This window comes from Suricata suricatta, chromosome 3 (assembly GCF_006229205.1).
Source record: "Suricata suricatta isolate VVHF042 chromosome 3, meerkat_22Aug2017_6uvM2_HiC, whole genome shotgun sequence".
Classification (NCBI taxonomy): Eukaryota; Metazoa; Chordata; class Mammalia; order Carnivora; family Herpestidae; genus Suricata; species Suricata suricatta.
Window position 1 is genome coordinate 17,395,973 of NC_043702.1, and position 27,082 is coordinate 17,423,054.

The following is a 27,082-nucleotide window of genomic DNA, read 5'->3' on the forward strand; positions in this document are numbered from 1 at the left end:
AATTTTTTTTAAATAAGGGCAGAGTCTGGGAGGTCAGAAGTGGGGGGCAGCAGGAGGAGACTCTAAGCATGGGGGAGCTCCTCAGGACCCTGTACTCACAGCCGGTCCCGCACCAGCACTTTGATGAGGAAGCCCCGGGCCTCCCTGCTCAGGCTCAGAAATGTGGTCTCCTCGAAAGCCACGTTGTAGTTTCGAATGTTCATCAATGTTGTCCGATCATTTTCCCCAACAAACGGGGAGATTCCCGTCAGGCTGCAGAGGCAGAGAGGACCAGCATGAGAGGTGGGCAGGGCCCTGGGGCTGAGGCAGAGACTTCAAGGGATGCCAGTGGGGACATGGGGTTGGGAACAGCTGGAGGCCCTGGGGCTCTGGGGGTGGCAGAGGCAGGGTGAATCTGAACAGAGGCCAGTCTTTCAGACTCGTGCCTGTACTGCCCCCACCCCCACCCCCACCCCCAAATTGGTGAGGAGGCAGTGCTGCCTTGAGACCTGAGCACCCAGCTGGGCCCTGGGCCTATGCTTTAGAGGACCTGTTTTGTCCCTCCTCCAGCCACAGGCCAGTTCCTGAGGTGAGGAGTCTGTGCCCAGGGGATGTGGCGCCTGAGTCGGAGCTTCTTTCTTCTGGAGCCTGTTCTGACCACTCAGGGCCTTCAAATTTCCTGCCTACCTGGCACTAAGCCTGCACTGGCCTCTCTCCGTCCAGTCCAGCCTTCCAAGCGTGCTGCTAGCAGGCCCGCCCCTCCCAGAGGGGCACAGTGGTAGATGGAGCACGGTAGGAGGAGCACAGTGGGAGATGGAGCTTAGACTCGCAGTCAGGGGCATCCGTGTTCATGCACAGGAGGCCCCTTGCAGTGCAGGGGTGAAAGGGTGGGCTGCAGGCCCTGAACTGCTCTCCTGCCCCAGGCTCTGCAAATTCTGCAAATGTTAGGGGTGAGCCTGCTAGGAGCCCATTGGAAACTGGGGTCCGTGGTGCAAAGGGGTCCTTACCAGAGGAAGGCGACAACACCCACAGGCCTGTGGGGAAAAGAGAGCAATAGATGGGTAAGTGGACAGTACTCCTCCCATTAGAAGTAAGTGGTTTTCTGCTACCACTAATCCAGCAAGGAGTGTCCTCACTGAGACAAATGGGCACAGGAAGGCTTCTCAACCCAGAGGTCTCAAGGTCCCTGGAGGGGTCAAGGGTCAAGTCAGGGCCAGCCCAGGAAGCCCAGAGGAGTCTGGGAGCCAAAGAGCTGGCCTGCCTCACTTCGGGGAGGCAAGGTCGCTATGGAGGAAGAAAGCCCCCATACCTGGGGGGGAGATCAGGAGCCAAGGAGGCACAGGGAGGGCTAAGGCCTTGAGTGACTGGGTCACCTCTCACTGAGGAGGGACAGGAAGGCACATGGTCAATAGATCTACTGCCAGGGAAGGGATTGGGGCTTTAGTGAAGCTCCTCTACTGGTGAGCAAGGCCCCCGCAGGGGACTGAGGGAAGCTGCCCACCCCACAGCCCAGTAGGCCAGCATTACCAGACGTCGGTGACTCCGGCCACCGGGGTCTGATTGACAATCTCGGGCGCCACGAACTCAGGTGTGCCGTACTGGCAGTACTGAGGCTCTCCCGGGGTCAGCTCCTGGGCGTTCCCAAAGTCACAGAGCCTCACCTGCTCTTCACCTTCGGCGCCATCCCACACCATCAGGTTCTCGGGCTGCAGAACACGAGGGAAGGCATGGTAGCTGAGTGGAGAGGGGAGGATGCCCCACTGCCTGCCGCCCACAGGGGCTGCCTGCTCCCCACCCCCCACCCGCACCTCACCTTGACATCCAAGTGCAGCACATGGTTCTGGTGCAGGTAGCATATTCCCTCCAGCACCTGCTGCATGTAGGCCCGGATCTGTGGAAACAGGAGGCCCAAAATCCGTGGGGGAGAGAGTGGGGTGTTAGGTTCAATCATCACCAGAGCTGTGGCAAGAGGTCAGGCCATGCCTGAGAAGTGGCCTTCAGATAACTGGCTGGTGGAGGTAACTAGCTGAAACATAGGTTTGGGGGTTCTGAGATCTGGGGCCTCCAAGTACGACTGGACAGGTTGGGCACAGCACAAAGAGAGGAGGGAGCTATTTACATTATGATAAACAGAACTGTGCAGTGTACAATTCATACAGCCCTCCAATGGCAGGACTGTAGTGAGACTAAATGGGAGTCTAGGTGGGGTTCCTTCCAGGAGAAATATCTGAGGAATGTTTGTGTGAGGAACACTGGGAAACCATACAGGGAGGGGCCGGGGTGGCTCTACTGAGATTTATAGAGGACCGTGCAAGTCCCAGGGTGGGGGGCCCGGTCTGATGGGCAAAGGAAGCTCTACTGCCTGCCCGACAGTGCTCTCCACCACCACCCCTGGCCTGTTCATGGGCACAGATGGCAAGCCCAGAACCCACTCCTCAGTTCTCAGGGTTCAGGTGGGTAAACACCAGTGCCCAACCTGACCCCACCACCCACTGCCCTCACCTCAGACTCACACACGGTGGGTTTCCTGGCCATTCGCTCCAGCAGCTCCTCTGTGCATCTATGTCCCAGATCAAGGAGAACAGTGACAGTGCCAACTTCTGGGCCCTCCCCGGGCAGTGCCCTCCACCCCTAGCGCTCAAGTCGGATCCCAGCTCTGCACAGAGTTCTTCTTCCCCTTAAAGCATATCTAATACCAGTTCTTGACTGTGTTTCCACTTTTTCCCTATCATCTGGGTGCACAGATTGGACCAGCCTGCTTGAATTCCCATTTGCTGTGGGGTCTCAGGCAAGTCACCCAACCTCTCTGAGCCTAGGTTTCCTTGGGTGTAGAATGGGGACAACGTCTTCACTCCTACCACTCTGTTAGGTATTTAAAAAGACCAAGTTAGAACCGAATTTTGTTGAGCATGGATGGAACTTCTTGCCTCTTTTTGAGAATGACCCAGGACATTGCACACATGGTCATCTTGCTGAGGTCTGGGCTCTAACAGTGCAGACTGGGAGGCTGGTGTGAAGGATACAGTCACCCTGCAAATGGGAGAAACGGCTGCCTGCCTTATCACGGTGTGCCTCTGCTTAGCCAGGGCTCTCGTGAAAGGGCAAAATCCATCCTTTATGAAGACCACCTCTCAAATAAAACCAGTCCTGATGCTCATCTGACAATGGGGTCACTCCAAAAGTTTGGATATACCATGCTGTATTTTGTGTACACGCCTTTTGTTAGCTATGCGACCTTGGATGAGTTACTTTACCTCTCTACACCTCGGTAGAGGTAGGTTTTAGTATCTGTAAAATGGGGATAAAAAATTCCATGACAGAGATAGACATGAGGATTAAATAGGTTAATATTGGTAAAACCTAGAGCACTACCCAGCACACGGTGATGGTATGTAAGTTGAGGCTAAAAGAGAAGCCTGGATAGCTTAGTTGGTTAAGCGTGTGACTTCAGCTCAGGTCATGATCTCACAGTTCATGAATTCGAGGCCCGCATCAGGCTCTGTGCTGACAGCTCAGAGCTTCAGATTCTGTGTCCCTCTCTCTCCCCTACTCGGGCTCTGTCTCTCTCAAAAAATAAAGATTGGAAAAAATTTAAAGGCAGGGGCGGGGGCTAAAAAATGTTGTTCTTTGCAGAAGTCTCCAGACTCTACCCTGTAAAGGTCTGACAAGATGTCTTGGGATCTCCCAGTCATCAATGGGAACATTTCCTAATAGGTGCTCAGCACCTCCTAACAGTCAATGGGGCCACTTTGCAAAGTGTAAACCATGTTGCTAATTGGCCATGTGTCCCCTACCCGCCCAGCCTATCCCAGGATACAGCTCGGTGACAATGACCAGTCCCCGACGCCTCTCAAAGGCCTCATGGAAGTAGAGGACGCAGTCATGCTGGAGCCGGGCCATCAGCCGGGCCTCCCGCCATGCTGATGCCTTCGGCTTGGCCTGGCTGGGGATGAACTTGGCTGCAAACTCCAGGCCGGAGCTCCGCTCCACCACGCGCCGCAGGTAGGAGAAGGCACCTCTGGGTGACGACACAAGGGAGGTGAGGGGCTCGGTCATCGCTGTAGCCCTGGCTGTCCCAGGCCTCCTAGCCTCAGACCCAGGCCCCCTTGGCTCCCAGACATGGTATCCTCTGTTGGCCCCACACCTGCCGATCTCTTGATGGATGTCATAGAAGTCGCTGAGTCTCCTTCCCCGCTGTTCCTCAGCTTCCCTGGGCCCCTCTATCTCCATGGCTGTCTGAGCTGGGGGAGAGATGCCTGGCGTTAGGCGGGGGAAGGGCAAGAGAGCAACTGGGGCAGAGACAGGGACAGGTAGGGCAGAAGAAGGACGCAAAAGAGGAGCAGGAATGTCAGGGGCCCGAGGTGGGGTGCCGGGGCTGGAATACAGTGGTGGTTTAGGACGGAAGGGCCCGGCGGGCTGGGGCGCACACAGCATTCCTGAGAAAAAGCCCGTTGCCCTTCTCCCCTTGCGCTCCAGCCCACCTGAACGCACAGCCAGCTCTGCTTTGCAGGAGACTTCACCAGCCAGGTTCCGCGCGGTGCAGGTGTAGACGCCTCCATCCTGGGTCCCCGTGCTGAGCACCACCAGGGAGCACTCGCTCTCTTCGTACACGAAGCTCACATGGCTACTCTCGGTCAGCAGCACCTCACCCTGCAGAGTGGGCTGTCACCTCCAGCCCAGGCCCGGCTTTACCTCTACCTGGGACCCACCTTCATCTCCGTGACCGAGACCCCGCCTCATCCCTACCTCAAGGGCTAGGAACCCTTCTATCCCAGGACTCAATAATATCGCTGCCCCAGGGGCCTTGCTCCCTTCGGCACCGGAAATCGGCTCCACTTCATCTCTCACGAATAGGCCCGCACCCTCCCAGTTAGTCCCCTGGTTTCCGAAACACCCCCTAGTGTCACACGGCACCCTGGGTCCCGTTTCCTCCTCCTCGCCACACCTCTGACAACACCTTTGTTCTTCTCTGTCTAGGTTCCCTTCCTCCTAAGGTTGCCGAGACTCCTCCTGTCCAGAAATCCCTCCTCCCTTCCCCTCAGGCTCCCAGCCGGCCCCACGCTAGGACTCCGGAGGCCTCTGTCACCCTCTGACCTTGTACCACATGATGTCCGGCAGTGGTTTCCCCTCCACCACAACAGCAAATCGAGCTGTTTCCCCAGCCCCGACCTCCACATCCTCCATGATGGACTCAAATCGAGGGGCCTCTGAAACAAACAGGGGTGAGGGTGGAGAAGGGAAGGTGACGACACTGGGGTCATGAGGACGTGCCTTTTCAGTCCCTCTCCAAGCCCTCCCTCCCTGACTGGCTCAGGTACAACCCCAGAAGCCCCTACACCCCAGCGCCCCACCCACCAGGGCTCTCAAACTCGGCCCCTGGGAACACCTGAGTTTCTTGCTTGTACGAATCTCAGAAAATATAAGCCAGAGGGTGCAGCCTTCCTTTTTGCCAGCTCTGAAACTAGGCGATTTTCAAACACAAAAGAAATCTGGATTTCCTGCCTCTCTTGAAAAAATCAGGATTGGCCATCCTGAGCCTCTTCCTTCACTGCATTAATGGGCTGGCGCAGAGTGGCTCAATGCTGCCCCCTGTGGGTGACTGCCTTTCCGCACAGCCCTACCTCGGGCTTTACTGTCCTGGGCCCCGAACGCAGTTCAGGCTGTGACCCTGAATTAAATTCAAGGATGGCATTGCCTCCATCCTGACGTTTTTCTCTCTGAATCTTATTTAAATGTTTAAGGGGACTTTTACCATCTGGGGGATGACAAGATGAGCAAACAGGTACCAATGCTCAGCTTAGCTCTCCCACAGTGTGACTGTGATTTCATTCTCTACACATATCATGTGGTCATGTCATTTCCTGGCAAAGTCGCTTCTAATTCTCAGGATGGGATTAAATATATATGCTGGTGTGCTCTGCAGAGGAACCTGTGACTTCCCAGTGCCCCATCTCCTGAGCATGTTTGAGGGTCTCTGCCTTAAGAGGAGTGGGAATGAGCAGGCCCTGAGGGAAGAGCCAGGGGCACTGGGCAGGGACCACCACCCATCACAGGCACCCAATCTGACTTGATACAGATAAAAGGGTGGGGTGCCCTGGGAGTGAAGAAGGCCCTAGCATGGGGAAGATATGGAGGCAGGAGGCCATTCCACTTGCCACGTCGATTCAAGCCCCAGACCTGTTCTAGTCCGGGCCGACTGGGACATAGTCTCTCTCTCTCTCTGTCACTGCCCCAGCCAGGCTGGGCTGCAGGGCTCTCAGTGGCCAGGGCCTTCCCAAACCCTAAGGCTCTTCCTCTATCTGGGAAGAAAAATGAGTCCTGCACATGGCACGCTGGGTAGGAAGTGTCAGGGGTGCAGGTGGGGGGAGGCCGGGCAAGGACCACATTGGGGCCCGCAGGGCTCCCCCTTCTCTTCCTCACACACCTTACCGCCACTTCTCTTCTACTTTAAAGATCCCTTCCCAACCCCTCTAGGCATCTGGTTTCTAGTCCAGAGGTGGTGGTGGGGTTACTCCGTGAAGGTCAAAGGACTAGAAGGGTTCCAGTGAATTTGAACAATTTTTTAAAAGCACTAGCAAATGTACATTTATCTGGATAGGATGGCCTGTGCTAACTAAAATGTCACTTTCTTTGCGTTTGGTTGGGATTGTATTTACTCAGCAGGTAACACTGTTTAGCTCACGCTGATCTGGAGTTCTGAGTGGCGGTTACATATGCCTAGAGTTAATTAACAGACCGAAAAACAAGACAATTACTTCTTAATGCATGCCACCGGTCGAGAGCCTCCGTCTTTAAAGGAGAAATTATAAAAAGGGTCCTCACTGCAAAGGTTGGCAGGCTCTGTCAGATAGACCTGTGCAAAAGGGCCACCCGGGTCCCCAGAGCTGGGAGTCTGCTGACCAAATGTGCTCACCTGGGCTTTTTCCTTTTTGAAATTAAACTTGCCCTCCCAACACTTGTTATATTTGAGGTGCTATTTCCTGTTGTTTAACACAGGACCAAGGAGCTGGCCCTGGAGTTGGGCATCCAGCTTGAATCCCAGCTCCTATCCTCATCAAGTTGTGTGACCTTGGGCCAGTTATGTAGCATCCTCTCCGAGCCTCAGTTTTCCCATCTGTAAAATGAGGGCACTAACCAATCCCATCTCACAGGGTTAACGTGAATATTCCATGAGGTGATATGTGGAAGGTGTTTAGCACTGAGCCTAGCACATACTAGGTGCTCAATAAATATCTTATGTGTACTACCACCGTTACTTCAGCCAGCACTGCTTATTATTATAGCCTTTAGATGCACAGGCCTGACAGGTGGGTGTATGCACCTGGAGGCAAAAGGCGAGGACTGTGGGCCTTAGAGGGAGGGGAGGGAAGGAAGCTATCACTCACCCGCCAGCTCCAGGGTGATTGAGCAGGCCTGTGTGCCGTGGCGGTTGCGGGCCGTGCAGGTAAGGGGCCCCACATCTCGGTGGCTCACCCGACAGATCCGAAGACAGTACTGGTCATCGTCTGGCTGGCTCAGCTCGTACACACCTGCCCGTGCCTCTAGGAGGGCCCCTCGGCAGCTAGGAGACATGACAGGGAAGTCATCCAGGTTCCAGGCATGGGGGGGAGGCATCAGGCCAGGATGGCTAGAGCAGGATGGCCATGTGTGGGGAATGAGGCATGCAAGGCAGGGCCCCACCTCCTCCAGACGACCTGGGCCTCCACGTGGTTGAAGGTGACCGTGACACTGGTGGGCTGTCCCTCCACCACATACACGATGTCGGGCTTGTCCAACACAGTGGGCGCCTCCTCGAGTGGTGGGCCTGGGAGGAGAAGAGCATGAGCTGGTGCTGGGCTCAAGACAAGGTCCTTAGTGTCCTGTATGCTTTGAACTGCCCCCCCAGCACCCCGCCACCCCGCCCACCACGGGAGCTCCACATTTACAGATGAGGAAGCTGAGGTTCAGAGAGGTTCAGCTATTTGTCTAGGGCACACAGTAGCAGAGCTGGGATTTCGCCCTGAGCTTGTCTGACTCCAGACCCTCAGCCTTGCCCACTATGTGTGCGGCTCTCAGGAAGCAAACGTGCTCGGATTGGTCAAGGGCGCCCCCAGCCGTGCTGTTCCCACCACAGCTAGCACATCCAGATCTGCACTTGAGCCTCCACCACGAGACCCAGGTCCCTGGGCCCAGCCTCCCCAAGCCCACCTCGTAGGAGAACTCTGGCTCACCGTGCTCCAGCAGCTGGGCAGGCTCTGAAGGGGGTGAGGGCTTGCTGCTGCTCTTGATGGTGGCGCTAAGGACCCGGAAGATGTGCTGGACCCCCTTACGCAGCCCCACGGCTGCCCATATGGGCTCCCGTAGGCCCGTGGCCAGAACTGTCCACTGGTCGGAGCCCAGAACCTGGTGCTGCACGGTGTAGGTCAGGGCGTCTGGGTCTAGTGGGGAAGCAGCTGCTAGAGGGGGGCATTGCTGGGACATCCCCTGCACTCCCCAGCCATTCAGCTGGCTCAGGACCTAGAAACTCATCATTAGTCTGCTCTGAGGACCTGCCTCAGTCTCTCCTGTTGCTTCTGCCTGCCTCCCATCTGCTCTTTCCAACCTGGCCAGCCGTGCTTAGAGCCAACCAGGTGCCTGGCATGGGGCCCAGTTACAGGCAAGGAGAGAGCTAAATTCATATCTCAATTTCTTGCTACTACCTGAGGTGGAGAAACTGAGGTACAGAGCAGGGAGAAGTCATATGCACAGGGAAGGGGGAGGGGATATTCCCAGGGTCATGACCCAAACACCCAGTCCCTCTGAGAAAGGGAATGTGGAGGCCCCTTTGTGGCCTCCCCTGATGTGGAACCAGGGCTTTATCCAGCTTGGAGAGGAGACAGGCAAAGCTGGTCCTGGCCATGTTCCCAGTACCCCGCTCTCTCCTCCCCTCCACTGGCATACCTCTCTGGGCCCTGTGTTCCTGTCTTGGCCCCCTGGGTGCCCCTACATGAACCTGCCCATGGTCCATCTCCACCTCACAGCCCTGCGGGGCCTGACTCACCAATGGCCAAGTCCAGACTCCTGGGGGGTGTCCACGTGAGTGTGATCATCTTCCCAGTCACAGCCACCACCTGCGGGGCACCATCTGGGGGGCCTGGAACCACATCTGAAAGCCACAGGTCAGAGGTCTGCTGAGTCTTTCATGGCCCACCGGCTCTGCAGGATCACCAAGCCTCAGGAGAGCGGGATCAAGGCTGGAGGCATAGCCACAGAGCCAAGGGCAAGGCCAGATGCTCCCCAGGGTACAAGGGGAAGGGAGGCCCCTCTGTCACCCAGGTCCCTGTGTGGGTGGAGGCCAGGTGAGCGGGAAGGTGCCCGCCTTACCTGTGACATAGAGGTGGGCATAGCACGCAGCTTTGCCCAGCTTATTGGCGATAACACTCTTGTAGACGCCAGCATGCTGAGGTCCCACGGCAGGGAACACCAAGCGATGGACATCCCTGTCTGGGGGTGGGCGGGGAGACAATGACACCGGGCCTGAGTGAGGAGATTTAGAGGGGTGGACCCATGCCACCACAGGCCTCACCCTTTATCCCCACCCGCAGAGGGAGCAGCAAGGGCGCAAGAAGGGGGCCCACAGCAAGAAGCATATCTATCATTCAGCAAACCTGAAGTCCAGGCTGCTGAGCCTCCACCTGCATGCAGCCCTAGTCCCTCTTGGCTGTCCCTCCAGAGACTTCTCATCTTCCCATGCTGATTCCCCCTCTGTGGGTTCCTACCCCGCTAACGACCCTTCATCTCTGTACCTCTGGGGGTCACACCTGGGCGGCAAAGTGCTGACCAGGTTTCATTCTTAAGGCCCTTCCCTCAGCCCCCTCTCCATGTCCATGGCCACTGCTGGTCCCGTCTGCGGCACGGCACCCACAAAAGCCCTCCACCGGCACAGTCCACACTCTGCCAACGCCATTGCATGTCACCTCTCCACCTGGGACGGCACCTACCACACTTGAGGCACCTGCTAGCATCCAAAGCCCTCAGCCCAAACACCCACCTGGCCATGGCTCTGCTCTTCTTCCAACCCTAACAAGCCATCAGGTCCCAGAACAAGCCCCAGGAGTTCCATCTCCAGGTTTTTGCTCACAAGATTCCTCCCTTATGGAATATTCTTCTCTTATCTAAGGCCTTCTCCTCCAAGACACAGATCAAGTGAATGCCAGCCTAGGAAGCCTCCTCTGTGCTCCCCTCCCTGATTCTCTCCCCAGGGCGCCCAGCTCTGGGCCCACACTGCCGTGGGTGGCTCATCCTCTTTACTTACATGTGTCACAGCTCCTTAAAGATAGGGCTGACTTGTCCTGTCAGGCTCAGTTCCCGATGCCTTACACATAGTAAGTGCCAGACACGGTAGATTATAAATTACAGTAAGAGTTGTCTGTTCTGTGCCCAGTCTATGCCAGCTACTTGACATGCATTTTTTTTCCATAATCCTTTCAACAACCATGCAAGATGATCCTCATTCTACCAACAAGATCAGAGACATTAATGGACTCGTCCAAGGTGACCCAGCTAATAAATGATGGAACTATGGCTTGAACTTGTCTCCCTCTGATTCTGATCCTCCTTTTCTGCACTGTGATCCCTCAGTGATGATAAGGAGGCCATCTCTGGCGGGGAAGCGAAGGGGAAGAGGCCTGCATGTCCTCCTTCACGTCAGGGCCATCCCCAAACACCCCGCCCCGCTCTGAGTGGTTATCTCCACATGGGATGCCCACTCATTCATTTATCTCTGCTGACACTATTTATAAAGGAAAAGAGACTTAGAGCTGCCACTGACCCCAGATACAGACAGGATGAGACACCAGCTCAGATCCCAAGAGACCCCCACGGGGGGCCAAAAGCAGAATGAGAGACAGGAAGCCTGTGGGCTGATAGCCCGAGGAGGGGGCTGTGAGAGGAAGGGTCACAGCCACAGTGGTGGCACTGGACAATGGGGTTGGGGAATGGGGCACAGGTGATGGGGGCACCCTGGTTAGGAGGTGGATGCCAGGACCAGATGGCATTTTCCTGCCTTTGGGCAAGTCCCTCTGTAAGCCTTGGATTCCCTGTTTGCGAACCGGAATACTAGAACCTGCCTTACAGGTCCTTGATGAGGAAGGTGAGGTCACCCTCCTCAGGCCTTCGGCACTGGGGGCCTGGCACTCACAAAGTGCTCAAGAAAGATAAGTTCTGTCACGTCGCAGCAGTAAGAGGAACCCATCACTGTCACAGCGTGGGCTGTCTGATGGGGTTAGATAAATCTTCCCACACAAGACTCAGATCCCTTCCAGGATGGAACCGAGATACTCCCGGGAGAAGGATCCCCGGCGGAAAGGACATGGTCCCAGATACGTTCCTCTGTATTTCTTCCCTAGCTCCTTTTCTTTATTTGGTATGGTTCACAACCCTGGCCAAGCAACCCTTGGGAGCCAGACGCTGCTCACACCGGCCTCTTCACTGAAATTTCTCCGGGAAGGTGTGAGCAGCACTGCTCTATGAACAAGGATAATAATGGCAACAATGAAAACAGTAACAATTACAATAAGATTTTTAACATGTACGGACCACTGGCTATTTGCTGGGCCCCGCTCTGAGTGCTTCATACGGTACTAACTTACTTAAAGCTTATAACAAGCTTTTGTAGATAAGGAAACTGAGGCACAGAGGGGTTGTGTAACCTTGCCCATGGTCCAGCTGGTCAGCAGCAAGTACTGCCTGTCCAGCAAGGGCAAAGGGGGCCTCCCAGGCCCAGAGTGGCGACCCAACAGCTCAAGGAAGGAAGCCATGCCCTCCTAGCGCCTCCGCACTCCCCTCCCCCGCAGCGCCGCATCCCTGAGCAGGCTCGAGGGCAGGGAGAGGGTGAAGGTATTGTAGGTGCACGGGGTGCCAGAGGGGACCCTCCCCTAGACACGTACACTGTGTCATGCGCCGGTCATCACTGCTCTGGATACGGTGGCCATTGTGGAACCAGCTGATGGTGGGGTAGGGCAGGCCGGTCACCTGGCACTCCAGCATGGCCTCCTTGGCCAGTCCCACCTCCAAGTCCTGCAGCGGCCGCAGGAAGTCGGGCATGGACAGCCGCTCCAGCTCACCCTGCTCCGGCTCCTCAGGGATAGATGGCATCTTCTCCAGCTTGGAGCTGTAAGAACGAGGCAGCTGCCCAGACGCCCACAGCAGCCACTCCCACCACGGGCCGAGGCGACACAGGGGCGGCCACGGGAGCCCCCCCGCTCTGGGAAGCCCCAAGGTACCTGGGGCCAGTGGCAGCTGTCCGAGGCTCCTCCACATAGAGCTGGGCCGAGCACTGGGCCTGGCCGTGGGCGTTGGTAGCACTGACTGCATACAGCCCCTCGTCCTCAGTGCCCACGTGGGCGATGTGCAGAGAGTGCAGACCTCCCTCCTGCTGGAGCCGAAGGTTCTCGCTCTCCTCCACCTGGTGGCCTGAGGGAGGGAGGGACAGACATGCAGAGCAGGCTTGGTGAGGGGGCCCGGCCCTCTGGCCCTCGGGGGTCCCCCAGCATCTGCAGGGTGGAAGGCCATACCAAAATGAGTCCAGGTAACAGTGGGGGGTGGAGTGCCACTGATCTTGCAGTCCAAACGGGTTGCACGGCCCTCCAGCACCTCCGTGTCCTCCAGCAGCCGAGTGAAGAGGGGCGCCAGCGAGGGCCGCACCGTCAGCCGGGCACTGCAGGTCAGTTCATCTAGTGGGGAGGGGTCAGATCTGGGGCCAGGGAAGGCCACGGGGTCCCAGGTGCCCCAACCCGCAGGTCCTGCCCTCATACTCTAGGCAGGAAAGGGGAGTTGGGCCAGGAGCCGGAGCCTGGGCAGAGTCCTGCAAGGTCGCCGGATACCAGAGTGAGGTAAGAGGCATGATCCAAAGACCTGGCCTTCTCAGGAGGGTGGAGGTTGGCGAGGGTGGGTGGCGGGCTGCCACGTGGTTGGGGAAACGGCAGAAGTCCCTCCTCACCGCCCCTGCCCCTTCACTCTGGAGGAAGCTCCCTTCAGCTCCAGGAGAGGGGCCTGCAAGCCAAGCCCAGTTCCTCCTCCACACCTGTCCCCTCCCCTCAAACTGTCCTCTGCGCCTGGGTCCTGCCTCCACTCCCCCCACCCCTCCCAGAGCCAGAGCTAATGCCCCTTCTGCCCTGTGATTCTAGCCCACAAGAAATCTGGGGGAAAGAACAGACCCTTATGCCGACTGGCTCCCTTCCTGCTTTACAAAGACTTGCAGTGTCACCTAACTGGCTCATTACCACAAGCTGGTGAGTCGTTATCTCTGCTCTTCCAATGAGGACAGAGACCGGGTCAGAGATGTCATTAATAATAATAATGGTGGACATTTATCAGGTGCCACCCTTTGCCAGACTTGTGCTGTACTTTGTTCTTTACATACATTATCTCATTAATCCAACCCATCCCCCCTACAAGATAGCGAGTCTCGCGATCCCTCCCAGATGGATAGTCCATAGCTCAGAGAGGCGCAGTGACTAGTCTGAAGTCACGTGGCGGCATGTGGGCGGGGCCAGAAGTGGAACCCAAGTCCCGGTAGGTTCTGCTATGCTTCAGCAGACTGGTTCCCTACGACAGTGACACAGACATGGAAGGCACTTTGTTCCAGGTGCTACGCTGCCTGCACACCTTACCAAGACAAGTGTACTGCATTATCTTATTTTGCCCCCAGCTCCTACACTTCCGGTCCCTTCCCTCCAGCGCCGGGGTACCAGCGGCAGCCCTCCAGCCAGAGAGGGCAATTACCTTTGGCCGTGCTGAGCTTGCAGGTATAGACCCCACTGTCGTCCTCATGCACAGATGTGAGCAGCAGCTTGCATTTCCGGCCATCGAAATGCATCTTGCATTTGAGCAGTGCAGGCTGCAGCAGGCGGCCGCGACAGAGCCAGTCTACCTCCACGTCAGCAGGACCCGCCACCAGGCACTCAAACAGCGCCATCTCCCCGGCCCCCACGTCCACGTCCTGCAGGGGGGCCAGCACGGCCAAGGACCGGCTTTCAGGATGTGCTAGGGGAGGGGAAGCGGCCACAGGGGGGCACACATGGAGACACACGGGGTGAGGGAGACACAGACACACACACACACACACACACGCACACACAAAGAGACAGACAGATACAGAGAGAGAGATGCATTTTGTTCCTTTGGAGACAGGGAAAGCCCGCCCACCCGGCCAGGACAGCAAGGAACTGCAGGGCCTGGCTTCAGGATGACAAGCTCCACCAGGGAGGGGGGACTCAGGGGAAGTGGTAAGGAATCAAGGGCAGGGAAACTGAGAGGGCCACGTAGGGGCAGAGACGGCGGCGGAAAAAAAAAAAAACCACACGGCACACCAGCTGGGTACAAACTGGACTTTATTTGAGCTAAGAAACAACTTTTTCCAAATGTCCCCACGCCCATTACAGCAGGCCCTCACTCTTTGGTCCAGCCTGGCTAACACCCTCATTTCCAGACAGAGCATCCCAGGCCCTGACCGTGAAAAGGGGAGCCCCAGAGGAGCCCTAAACCTGTTGAGAGCAGGACTTGGCAGGCCTCCTCATCAGCATAGGGCCTGAGGCCCCTGGCTTTTTGTCTCTTGTGAAATAGAAAGTGTTGTGCCATTTGAAACCTGTTTCTGGAATGGTCAGCGCCCTGCCCCCCTTCCCTCAGCTTCATGAGCCCCTTGTCAGCAGCCTCCTGCCCCTTTAGGCTCCTCCCTCCTGCAGACGCTATGCCCTGGCCTGTCCCGCTCTGCCTCACCCCACACCAGCTCAGAGGCATCCTTCCCTGACTGTCACAGACACACAGACAGACAAACAGATAGACAGACAGGGCCTGTAGCAGCGGTAGCACATGCGCTCGCTGGGTGCTCCCCTGCAGGGAGAGATTGGGGGAGGGGGTCTTGATACCCCTCATGGCTGCCCCTTCCTGGCACTCAGTCCATGTAGGGGCTGCCCAGCCATATGTCCGCTTGGGGAAGAAGGGTCCCTAGGGGCCCATGGGCTATCCCAGGATGCTGCGTAAGGTGGAGAGGGGAGGGAATGGGAAGCTGGGACAGGGTCCAGGCCGGCGGGCCGGCAGGGTCTGTGGGCAGGAGGCAGTGAAACACAGCGAGGTCCGAGAGGTGCCTGAGACAGGGGCGCGGCTCGGAGGGTAGCGGGGGGAGCGCAGTCGGCCCCCTGAGCTCACTCGCCTGTGTACAGACAAAAACCTCAGTCAGCAAGCGGCAGGTTAGTGCAGCAAACACGCACACGCGCACGCGCACACACAGGCACCCACAGCACGCAGACCTGGCTAGGGCCCCTCTACATGGAAATCTGCCTCTAAAACTGCCAGGGCACACTGCCACTTTCCGATCCCGCCATGATCAGCCTTGGGATGGGGGGACTGGCAGCCAGCCAGAGGCCGAGCAGGTCTCTGGGATTCCTGGGTAGGCAGAAGCCGTGGGCAACGAGGGAGAAGACACCAGGGGCACCCAAAGCCTAGGGGATGTCAGGAGGAATCCCAAAGAAAGAGAAGCACCGACACATGGGTTAACAACAGAGAAGCAAGTCAGAGGCAGACTCTGGAGGGGAAGGGATGGGCCAGGGAACGGGTGCGGGCAGAGCTGAAGAATTCAGAGACCAAGGAGGTGGCAGCTGGAAGAACGGGAGGCACAGGGCAGGAAACTGAGGAGGGAGGGCCCGCTGGGGGTGACCATGACTTTTAGGGTCTGAGCTCCAGCAGGGGCTGGTGGGATCCAGGAGCTGGCCTCTACCGGAAGGGAGGGATGATGGCTACATGCAGAACTAAGGAGGATGTCAGTCCTGAGTGCCCACAGAGAAAGGTGAGTAGAAGGCAAGGTTAACAGCCAGCCCTTGGGAGGAACACCACCCACCCCCGAAGGGCAGCCTGGCTACGGCCTGCCTGCTATCCCCCTCGTGCCCCAGCTTCTGGGGCCCAGCCCTTTCCACATTCTGTGGTGCCCACCCTGACAGCCCTGGGGTCCCTGGTAATGCTTCAAGCCCCGAGGGGCCCTCCGAACGGGTCCAGCTATCAGACTCTCCCCACTGCCACCTCCAACCACAATAGCTTCTACACAGCAATGGGATGGGTAGGAGGGCAAAGGGGCAAGGCGGGGGCAGGGGGTTGTAAGGGAGGGGCCTGGAAAGGGCAAGGTGACCAAAGCTTGGAAGAGTGCAGGGAGAGGACAGCTGGTGGCAGGAAGCAGGGCTGGCATCAGGCGGTAGGTGTGACTAAGCATAGGGAAGGCAGTACTGTGTAGTAGGTTGAGCACTGAACAACTTGCCGCGTGGCCTTGAGCAAGTCACTTCCCCTCTCTGGGCCTCAGTTTACTCAACTACAATATAAGCAACAAATTACAGGGTTTTGTAAGGCCCTTTCTGTTCTGACATCCTCTAATCGAGGCTGTGTGGAAGCTGGCATCTGAGCAGGGAAGGGGCTGGGGCGGGCAGGGCCGGTGGGGAGGGTGGGTTTTGTGGAGTGTATGAGGCACTCACCTCTGACCTCCAGGCGGGCCTCACACTGCCGGGCGCCATACTCATTAACCGCTTTGCAAGTGTAGAAGCCAGCGTCAGCCCGCTCGGCCGCCAGGATCCGCAGCCGGCACAGCCCGCCCTCTGCCTCCTCCGCGAAGCGCCGCTGGTCCGGGCGCACGGGCTGCCGGTTCCTCAGCCTGTCAGAGGGATCAGAACTCAGGCGAGGGCCCAGGACTAGCAGGTGGGGAGCCCCAGGGCCGGGTGGGCTCCTCCTCCCCCACATCGTTTGTCCCCTCTCGGATCCGTCTCACTGACCACTAGCACTCTGGAGTTACAGGGCCAGGTTTTCACCCTGATTCTGCGATCCCACCCCCCACCCCCAGAAACTTCCAGAACACCTCTGCCCACCTGAATCTTAACCTTCCTTGGAACCTAACCACACCCTTTGGTTCTTAATAGGTCTGAAACGTCATCGTGTCTTGTTCTTTTATTATTTATAATGGACAGAGAGCTTTCCCACTTCCCCAAAGGGGTAAGAAATAATGATGTTAAAAAATCACAGGGGACAGGACAAGGGATTAAAAATGAAAACTAGAACCCAAATAATAGGAATCTAAGCGACCTGAGTAATTAAAGTTCTATGCACCCAGGAGGAAGGAGTCCGGCTGAGGCCCACATTCAACCCTGGGCTCTGGCAGCTCAGATTCGAATGCTTATGCCCAGAGCCCAGCACAGGGCTGGTAGCAGAGCAGGCCTCAAACATTGCCCCGCCGTCACCTGATGGGGGTGGGGATGGGCCGTCTTCTCCAAGAGATGACTCCTGCCCACTCATCCCCCACTGGACAGACAGGAGACCTTTTGTTACCCAGACCCCACCCCAGAAGAAGACCTGAATGAGGCTGAACAAAGTCGTGTTAAGGGAGTGGCACCATGGGACCTGGGATGGACCCCCACTGGGCAGATCACACCACAAAGGGTCTACCCCTTTCGACCCAAAGCCAGGGCTGAGCTTGGAGTGGAGGAAGCTAGCAGGTGAGGGTCAGTGGCTGCTACTCACCAGGAAACCACCGGCTTGGGCTCGCCCTGGACGCGGATGCTCATGGTGACATCTTGGCCTTCTCTTACTGACTGGTCCATAAGTGAGACCTGAAGAAGGACCCCAAAGTATCAGGGGAAATATTCAGGGCCCATGTGTGGCTCCTGGGGGCCAGAGGATTCTGGGACAGACACTCTTCCACACCAGGCTGACTGTGACTGGCTTCAGGTAATGGGGCCAAGCTCTAGGCCTTGCTAAAACCTGGTGCGGCCCCAAGAACAAAGGCACATGTGATGGAATGAGGGTGTCCAGGGGCTGGCCTCTGGGGGCTGACCTTGAAAGTGGGAGGTGCCTTGGAGCCAGTGTCAGAGGGACAGCGGTTCTGGCTGGGACTGAGCTTCATGGTGGGGGCTCGGGGCCAAGTCTCCCCCGGCTCTGGAAACTCCTCTGGGGGACTCAGGTATTCCTCATCAGAGGTGATAGGGCTGCTGAAAGGTGATGTGGACTCGCCTGGAAAAGAGATAGAAGAGAGACGGTGGCACAGAAAGAGACTCCAGGACGGGAAGAAGGGCCAGAGAGAATGACAGAACTGGCTAGACTGGCCCCAGATCAAGAACCTCATAAGGTCTGAAATGTCCCCCAAAGCCCAGGACATAGGCCAGCCCTGCCCTGATTTCATTTCATGGGGTTCCTACTTGCTTGCTGCGTGACCTTGCTCAGGGGTTTCCTGGACCTGAGCCCATGAATCCTGCTCTACCATGGATTCTTCTCATACTGACACTGCGGACCCTCCCGGGTGGGAGGTGGGTGTCCCAGGTGGACCTCGGACAAAGGATTCAGGCACCAGAGGGACTGCCGTCTGGGCCTGATCAGAGACTTGGAATTCCGCCAGAGCAGGAAACCCACATCACTGGCGTGGAGCTGCAGGCTCCTAGTGCACATGGTCCCCAGAATGGCACAGCCAGGAACCCGTTTCTTGGGTGAGCTAGGCCTGGTGCACAGGAATACATGCCCCAGACAAGCCCCATCCGGATGGTGCCAGGGCCAATGAGGCGGCACTGCCCAGCCTGCCCTTCCCCCTCTCCCTTCTCAGCTTCCTGCCCCAAATACCCCAGGGGCACCTGTTGGCCCCAGCCCTAGAGCACGGACCCCAAAACTCTCAGGGGATGGAAAAGCAGTTTGCGGGATCCACAGAGAAGGGCGGCTCAGACTGGGAAGAAGAGGGGGTCACGAGTGTCTGCTTTGGGGGAGGGGTGTCCCCAGGGCCCTGACGCCCTCCCCTGGAACTGGCCAGGGGCCCAGCCTCACTGAGCTGGCTCCTATCCGACTACCAAATACAGACATGAATCCGCCGCAGCCCCCTGGCCCCTCCTCCCAGTTCCCCCACCCCCAGCCCCTGTGGCCCAGCCCCTCCCCACAAGGCTGGACCCCAACTCACCCGAGACTCTGCACACAGACCCCAGGCTGTGCCTATCCTCAAGGCTCTGCCCTGGCACCAGGCCCTCCTGCTGCCTGCCCACTGTCCACCCCACCCAGCTCCCCAGACCCCAGCCTGCCCAGCCCCACTCACTCAGAGGCTCTGCACCCAAGGGCCTGGGGGAGGGGAAGGAGCCTGAGGAGGGGAAGGAGGAGGTGGGGTCTGGCAGGGCAGGGACAGGCTCGGTGGCAGGCAGGCAGCTGGCGGGGAAGGTGGTGCCTGCTGAGACCACAAGCAGCCCAGCCCAGGGCCCTGCAGTGGAGGGGGAGGAGAGGGGAGGGGCAGAGCGCAGCCCGGCTGGATTTAGCCACCCTGCTCATTCCCAAACAGCAGGATCTGCCTTTTCTCTCTTTACAGTTTCTAGACCCTGACAAGAGCAAAGCCCCCTCGGTGTACCTTGACTCAAAGTGCGGGGCCCTCAGTCCCCAGGGAAAGATGGGGGTGCTATCTTCACTGCAGCACCCAAGGTGCTTGCCCTGACCCGTTCACTTCGACAGATCCACTAGATGAGGTACCGACGGCAGACGGCCCCCATGACACCCCTTGTTCCCCACGTGGGAATGTGCTGACAGGCCTCAAATTCTGGAGCCAGGCCATACCCTGTTCTCTCTGGTGTTGGGAATCAGGGAACTCTCCGGACCTTCAGCCTCTTCCCAGAAGCACCCTCCTCCACCTGAGGGGGCCAGAATCCCACCTCTGCCTCCCAGCTTCTGCCATGGCAGGGTTGGCTCTGCACCACCCACCCTCCTCCTTCAATACGATTGTCCCTCGCTCTGTCAGCTCTACCAGGACCCACAGTCATGAGGCAGGGGCTGCTTCCTCCACTAACGCCCCACAACAAGCGTCCTTCTGTACTTGGGCTGGGGAAGGGGCTTGGAGATGAGCAGCAGAACAGGGGAGCTGCTGAGGAGAGGTCATATGTCCTTCTCCCTCCGAGCACCACCCCCAACCCAGGGCCACATTCCCAAGCTATGACCTGTGTTTCCCAGCACCGCCAGTGAAGAAGGAGGGGACTGGCAGAGGAGGGGGGCCCACCATTCACGTTGGCTATCTTGAGGTGGGGGTGGGGAAGCAAGTGAGAATGGCGTTTGGCAAATGTCTACCCAGAGCTTGGCCACCAGCTCATACTGAGCCCTGCAAACAAGAGCCCCCTCCCCTCTGTGGAGCCTGGTGACCTCCAGGGTCACCTCGAGGTTGGATGGCAGGGCTGGCGCTCACAGGCCCAGGGAGAGACAGCAGAGATGAAAGCAAATTGGCAAGGTTTGCAGGGAGCCTCAGAGACCCCTGGTGGCGTGTTGGGGAACTACACCCTGGGGGCATCCAACTACCCAGTGAATCCAGGTCCTCAAGCAGCTCAGAGACATTGAGCAAGGATCTGTCTCCAGCTCCCAGAACCCCTGGGTTTCCACATCAGGCTTTGGTGCCATCCCACTTCTTACTGACCCCACCACCCAGACCATCTTTATAGCCAGTCCCTATATGTCAGCCCTACTCCATCCACTAGCCTGGCTTTTGCTGTGGGAAACATCCTTATATCAGCCAGGAGGTGGGGAGCAGGTGCCCCCATAGACCCAACATGCACATAAGCCCACGGTGTGAGTGCTGCCCCTACACACCCCACCACCCCAAAACACGCTGACTCTGCACGTGTATGGCCTTTCAACACTGCTCCCAGGTCAGACTCGAGTGATGAAAATACCACTGTAGGGAGCCCCTCAAGGTGGGAGGGCTCTCCTGCCCCAGACCTGTGCATCCAGCTTGAGATGGCCTAAGGATAAATATAGTCACAGCCACCTACATGAAAGGCCTTCTACACCAGGGCATTGCAGCCACCCACATCAGGACCACCTGGGTGCCTATTTAATCTATAAATTCCTGGGTCTTAGTCTGACCTGAAGAATACGATGTCCTAAAATTGGGGTCAGGAAAATACATTTTAAAAAAGCATGCCAGGTGATTCTTATGCACTTGAAAGTTTAGGGAGTTCTTTGATCCTCATGGGAGGAAAACAACCCTGAGAGGTGAGCTCCATCTTATTCGGCCACTGAACTTCAGGGCAGGGACCCGAACAGCCCAAGTGCTTCCCACTGCACGACGTGGCCTCCCACGTTGAGCAAGGTTCCTGACTCCACAGTGATTCTCAAAGTTAACGGTGCATCAGGATGGAGTTCAAACCACAGACTGCTGAGCCCCACCCCAAGTTTCTTTTCTCTTAAAGTTTATTATTTATTTTGAGAGAGAGAGAGAGCACGCATGTTAAGTGCATGCCAGCCGGGGAGGATCAGAGAGAGGGAGAGAATCCCAAGCAGGCTCTTTGCTGTCAGCAGAGAGCCCGATGCGGGGTATGAACTCAGGAACCGTGAGATCGTGACCTGAGCTGACCTATGACCTGACGCCTCACTGACTGAGCCACCCAGGCACCCCACCCTTGGGATTTCTGATGGAGGGGGCACGTTCATGCGCATCTCTTCCATACTCCCAGGGTGATGCGGGTACTGCTGGTCTGGGGACCACACTTTGAAGACCGCTGCTCCATACTTTCCCCCGCCCTCCCAACCTCCACTCTTACACAGATCTTCATTAGTGCCCTCTGCAGATGCATGTCCTGCCCAGCCTCTGCATGTCACCCAGGTCATCCCAAGGACTGGGGTAGTCACATGGATCTCAATCCCCCCACACTACTACCTCACACGCAACCCCTGCGGTCCGCATAGCCCCGGACTAGCCAGCAGGGCCTCCAGACATCGCAACGAGGGCTGAGAAGTGGCCAAAGCATGGTCGTGATTTCAGGAGCCTTCCGCCTGACAAGGATGACAGTCCAGACACATACACGACCAGTACAGTGAGCAGGGACAAGGTTGAAAGAGCAGGGCAGATAAGGGCCATGGGAGCGCAGAGAGCAGATTACTGTGGACTCAGGGAAGATGGGGTAACTGAGGATAGGGGTATTATTGAAATTATGAATTTGGTTGAGGGGCCCTTGGGTGACTCAGTTGGTTAAGCATCCAACTTTGGCTCAGATCATGATCTCATGGTTCATGAATTCTAGCACTGCATTGGACTCTGCTGTTAGCACAGAGCCTGCTTTGGATTCTCTGTCCCTCTCTCTCTGGCCCTTCCCCACTCGCTTTCTCAAAAATAAATATATATTTTTTTAAGTTTGGTTGAAGCAGGAAAAGGGAAAGTATTTCCTGAAGAGGAAACCGAGTGAGCAAATATTTCAGAGAAAAAAAGAACACGCAGGCCATGGCAGTTAAACCTGCGGGCTACAGACCTGGGTAAAACTGAAGGGAGTGAAACCTGAGAAAGTTCGAGGAGGTGCCTCTCAGTGCCTCAGTTGCCTCCAGACATCAATGGGGGAGGCCAGCTTCAGGGGCGTGGCCTTCCTAGAGGCAAAGGGGAGCTCCCTTGAGGTTTTGAGGGAGGGGGTGACATGCGGGACTTAAGCACACAAATGTGGCCCGGCCAATGTTCCCAGCCCGTTCTCCACAAGCACTGTCTCAGTGGGCCCCTCCAGAGGGGATTCCTTTAAATATTTTTTTAATATTTATTTTGAGAGAAAGAGACACAGGATGAGCAAAGAAGGGTCAGAAAGAGAGGGAGACACAGAATCTGAAGACAGGCTCCAGGCCCTGAGCTGTCAGCACAGAGCCCGACACAGGGCTCGAATCCAACTGCAAGCTCATGACCTGAGCTGAAGTCGGACGTTAACAGACTGAGCCACCCGGATGTCCCCAGAGGGAATTCCTTTAAATGTCTGCTGTGGTCACACCACCATCAAAGACAGCAAGGCTGAGGGAAGAGGAGGATACAGGCCGGCCTGTGGCTGGGAAGGCACAGGTGCTGTTGCGGGTGTCACCCCTTCCAAAGCAGAACAGGGCTGAGGTTTCCACTTTGGTGTGTAAGGGACAAGGAGCAGAGAGCACGGAGGCACCAGGGTGGCTCAGTCCACTAAGCCTCTGACTTCGGCTCAGGTCACGATCTTGTAATGTTTGTTGTAAAGTTTGTTGTAATGTTTGTTGTAAAGTCTTGTAAATATTTGTTGTAAAGTTTGTTGTAAAGTTTGTAAAGTAATGATGTTGTAAAGTTTGAGCCCCGCGTCAGGCTCTGTGCTGACAGCTCTGAGCCTGACGCCTGCTTTGGATTCTGTGTCTCCCTCTCTCTATGGCCCTTCCCTGCTCATGCTCTCTCTCTCTCTCAAAAATAAACAAACACTAAAAATTAAAAAAAAAAAAAAAAGAGCAGAGAGAATTTCACATGGTCGGCGTGACCTCGCTGTAGAAACAGTTAATTCCCTACAGGTGACTACGGGGTGGGGGTGGGGGGGTGCTGTGTGTTAGATAAATCGTTGGCGCTCGTGGTAGATTAGGTCCCCAGTCTTCTCACAGGCTGAGCGTGAGAGCTCCGACTCTGAGGGGGCAGCCTTGGGGAGACACTCATTGCTGCTAACCTGCTTCAGGTAGTCAGGAGACAGGCAGAAGGGCTGAGTCTGGTCAAGGGACCACACTGCCTTTTCAGATGCTGTCCAAACCCCCTTCAAAGACGGACAGTGGGGTCTCATGGCATTCCAACTTCCCCTCCATCAAGGGGCACGAGCAGACACTGTACCTTTTTTTTCATACTCATGACGTGCTATAATCAAACTCTTTTCTGTTGTACAGTGTCAGTCATATGGTGAGACCAGAAAGGGCTCTGAAAAGCCATATCCTCTGGCTCAAATGTCCTTACCTAGGTCCTCATCCCCACAGAGCCTCAGAAATCTTACCAGGTAAGTAGCCCAGGAGGTATAAGGACCCTCACCTTACGGATGAGAAAACTGGCCAGCCAAGGGAATGTGAAGAGGCCAAGGTCTCAGCTGGAAAATGCTAGAACCTTGGGCTCAAATACACAAGACCTGTGCTTCAAAGAGGGCTAAAGGAAGCAGAATGGAGTCCCCATGTCTCCCTTTGTCCTGACCAGCACCCAAAGGGCCTCCTGTCAGAGCCTGAGGTGCTGGACCATAGCCACAGCAGAGATGGGGAGTCAAGTCAGGAAGGAAAGAACCCCCCCATCTGACCCACCCACAGAGGGCATCAGCAGTCTCTGCCCCCCAACTCCAGCCAGTGTGAGCTCATGAGCACAATTCTACCTTCACCTTGAACCTGTTCAGAGTACAGGGAAGGGGACGGTAAGGAGTGTAGGCTTGGGAGACCCAGGGACAGGGCTTCAAATCATGATCAGCCCCAGACGGGCCCTCTGCTCCTAGAGCTGAGCACCCCAACAGGGTAGGCCCTAGCCACCTGAGACTACTTACATGCATATTAATGTCAATGAAAAGAAAAATCAGTTCCTTGGTCACACTGGACACATTTCAAGGGCTCAACAGTCACACGTGGCTAGTGGCTACCATACTGGCCGGTACACCTATAAAACATTTCCATCATCACAGAAAGTTCTATTGGTCAGCATTTCTCTACAGCAATTTGCTAAAGCTTCCCAGGTCTCAGCTTCCTTATGTGTTATGTGGGCATAATAACTGAACGTACCTCCTCGGGCAAGAGTAAAGGTGAGAAGCCAATCAACACAGGCCCTGGTACCTATAAAGAACTCGCTAGATGCCAACTCCTCTTGTTCTTTTCATCTGCCATCCACCTAAGCTTATTTCCATCACCCCAAATCACCGGATGCTTACAACATTCCTAAGTAGACTGTAGGTGCTCAATAAAGGCTGCCGGCCTGGTGCTAGCTCTACGTCACTCCATTCTCGTTTCTGTCTTTCCTATCTGTCAAATGGGAATATCACCACCTATCACGGCCCTCTCCAAGGGGGCATCTACGGTGCAATGCAGCTCAAAGAAGAGAGGAGATGTGAAAAGACACTCTCCAAACACAAGAAGCTGTTCAGAGAGACGCAGAACTCGGCGCCCAGCTGGTACTCAACAGACGCTTGTGTGGACAGATGCAGGCAGCTGAGAATGCCTCACTTCAGGTAAGAGTACTTCTCCCACTCCAACCACCCGCTGCAATATGCACACACCCTCTGGGAGAGCAACGGCCTCAGCACCGGTACCAGTAGGCTGGGGCAGGCTGGGAGGGACCCAGGGCCGGGGTGGGGCTGCCGGAGTGGAAGAGAACCCGACCCTGCCCCTCAAACCACAGCTCCTGAGCAACTACATTGCCTAGTTCCCCATTCCCTGTTCCCACAGTTCCCAACCAGGAATTGAGCTCTGCGGGCTCTCCAAAACAGGCTCTTTCGGGGTGCATGTGCCAAGAGGGCACCGCACCGCCAGTCCTAGTTGCCAGAATCCTAGGGTAGAGGTTAAGGAACAAGAAAGGGAGATGATTCCAGAAGGCTTCTTCCTACCAGACACTACACACTCCCTCTCTTAGCTGGCTCCCAGCGCCCCGCAAGCAGCCACACGGCCTGACACTCTCCCTCAGCTCTACCCCCTCACTGTGCACTGTCCAGGTCTGGGGACCGCCCCCACCCCCCGCCCTGGCCAAACGTCTGTGCCAAACCACGGTTCCAACCGCTCTGTTGCTCTCTGGGTCCGCTGGCCCTCATCCAATCCCTCTGGACCAAACAGTGCCTTGTAGGGGAAGAAAGTCTGCTTCTGCCAAGGGAGTCCTGGGGCCCAGTCGGCATGACTTACAGGGGCTGCTCTCTGGGGGCAGAGCCACTGACTTGTGAGATGAAGCTTTTCTGACGCCCCAACAGTGGGGGCTGGGCACAGAGATGCCACCATGGGCTAAGGACCCGGAGGCTGGGCAATATAGAGGGGCTGAGGCTGTGTGCCTGGCAAGGGCTGGGGAGGAGTCCCCAAGGCACAGACAGTCTGGAGGACGGGCCAAAAAAGAAAACAGAGCTTTCTGGAGGCTTGTGGAAACCTGAGCGCCTGTGCATAAAAGCACCCCTTAATAACACTAACAGCTAATGTTTGTCTACAGCTTTACAGTTCATAAAGCTCATTCGCACATTTACTTCTGTTCGTGAACACGGTATAATTATCTCTGGTTTACAAACGAGGAAACTGAAGCACAGGGAGGTTCAAGACGACCCGCACGGAGCTCCCAGTCAAGTGCTAACAGCTGCCTTGCCCCAAGCCTCCTTCCCAACCTTAAAAGGCTCCCAAATGGACACAAGTCAGTAGCGGGGCACCCCCCCACCCCCTTACCAGATCTCAGCCCAAGCCAGGTATTGACCAGAGTCCTGCAGCCAGCCCCAGGCCCCCTGAGGAGAGCTGGGAGCTGAGTCACAAGCCAGAGCCCAGAGGTGGTGGAAAGACAGAAACGTGCCATGGAGGGCTGGGCATGATTCAGCGAGGCGGGAGGGGCGAGGAGAAAGATTAGACATGGGCTCCTGGAAGGGGTGCCTGTGCTCAGGAAGATGAGGACCCACTGTTCTGCAAAGCCAGATGGGTGCACACAAAAGGATCTGATGCACGACTGTGGCTCAGGGCAGATCCCACCAAAACCGCCTTTACAGTGAAAGTGCGGGAGCCTTGGGACCACAGCAGAACAGGCTCTGTAATCCTGTCTCCTGTGGAGCTGAGGGAAAGAAAGGGACAGAACAGCGTGTGCTGTTCCCCCTCCAGGCATGCCCAGCCCCGCCCACTGCTGCTGTCAACCTGCCTCTCAGGCCAGCACCCCATAACACTGACCGACCGCTCTGCTCGGCGCTCCAGGACCTGGGTTCCGCCACCCTGCACTGTCCTCCTCCAACCTAGGTCCTCCCTTCTCGCTTGATGATCCAATGGTAACATCCCTGAGGATGGAGTCTGTCTTTCGCTTCTATCCAGCCTCACCTACCCGGCCCCCCCCCCCGCCCCACTGCCCAGGATCAGCACGCTGTTGGGCCCATAGACCTGAATGAGCAGAACTGACCACACACGGACACCAGTCTGGCCCTGCCCTGAACCTGAAGGAACCCGGGCTTCCACCCAGAGGAAGTAGCCCAACACCAAATGAGGGTTTTTTTTAACTACAGAAAACAAGGCAGCCACAGCTGTCTCCAGAGCAGAGCTCTAAGTTACCCCCTTTGGGTTCAACAGAAGGAGCAAGGAAGTGGGGGAGGGTCTCTTTACTGGGGGGGAAGGTTGCTGTTCTAGAGAGGAAATGACTTCAGAAGGCTCCTGGTGGCTTTTAAGCCCTCTGAGC

At 56.6% G+C, this 27,082-nt stretch overlaps 1 protein-coding gene across 12 annotated transcripts in view; it reads right to left on the reverse strand.

Annotated features, from left to right (window-relative positions):
* Nucleotides 1–27,082, reverse strand: part of SPEG (striated muscle enriched protein kinase) — a 57,507-nt gene that overhangs the window by 12,924 nt on the left and 17,501 nt on the right. For 8 of the 12 annotated variants that reach the window (XM_029933740.1, XM_029933736.1, XM_029933748.1 and 5 more), the window contains 21 exons: nucleotides 17,804–17,979; nucleotides 17,491–17,579; nucleotides 16,455–16,630; nucleotides 13,723–13,983; nucleotides 12,513–12,671; nucleotides 12,222–12,411; nucleotides 11,886–12,109; nucleotides 9,322–9,441; nucleotides 8,999–9,103; nucleotides 8,190–8,396; nucleotides 7,660–7,783; nucleotides 7,365–7,540; nucleotides 5,074–5,186; nucleotides 4,461–4,629; nucleotides 4,124–4,220; nucleotides 3,797–3,997; nucleotides 2,482–2,539; nucleotides 1,793–1,870; nucleotides 1,507–1,685; nucleotides 987–1,013; nucleotides 100–252 (listed from right to left, as the gene is read on the reverse strand). In XM_029933740.1, the coding sequence (XP_029789600.1) occupies nucleotides 100–252; nucleotides 987–1,013; nucleotides 1,507–1,685; nucleotides 1,793–1,870; nucleotides 2,482–2,539; nucleotides 3,797–3,997; nucleotides 4,124–4,220; nucleotides 4,461–4,629; nucleotides 5,074–5,186; nucleotides 7,365–7,540; nucleotides 7,660–7,783; nucleotides 8,190–8,396; nucleotides 8,999–9,103; nucleotides 9,322–9,441; nucleotides 11,886–12,109; nucleotides 12,222–12,411; nucleotides 12,513–12,671; nucleotides 13,723–13,983; nucleotides 16,455–16,630; nucleotides 17,491–17,579; nucleotides 17,804–17,979 (3,082 nt within the window). Of the gene's footprint in view, nucleotides 1–99; nucleotides 253–986; nucleotides 1,014–1,506; nucleotides 1,686–1,792; nucleotides 1,871–2,481; nucleotides 2,540–3,796; nucleotides 3,998–4,123; nucleotides 4,221–4,460; nucleotides 4,630–5,073; nucleotides 5,187–7,364; nucleotides 7,541–7,659; nucleotides 7,784–8,189; nucleotides 8,397–8,998; nucleotides 9,104–9,321; nucleotides 9,442–11,885; nucleotides 12,110–12,221; nucleotides 12,412–12,512; nucleotides 12,672–13,722; nucleotides 13,984–14,312; nucleotides 15,149–16,454; nucleotides 16,631–17,490; nucleotides 17,580–17,803; nucleotides 17,980–18,907; nucleotides 20,408–27,082 lie in introns of those variants that run through there. The other 4 variants (XM_029933744.1, XM_029933745.1, XM_029933746.1 and 1 more) reach the window with 4 other exon arrangements.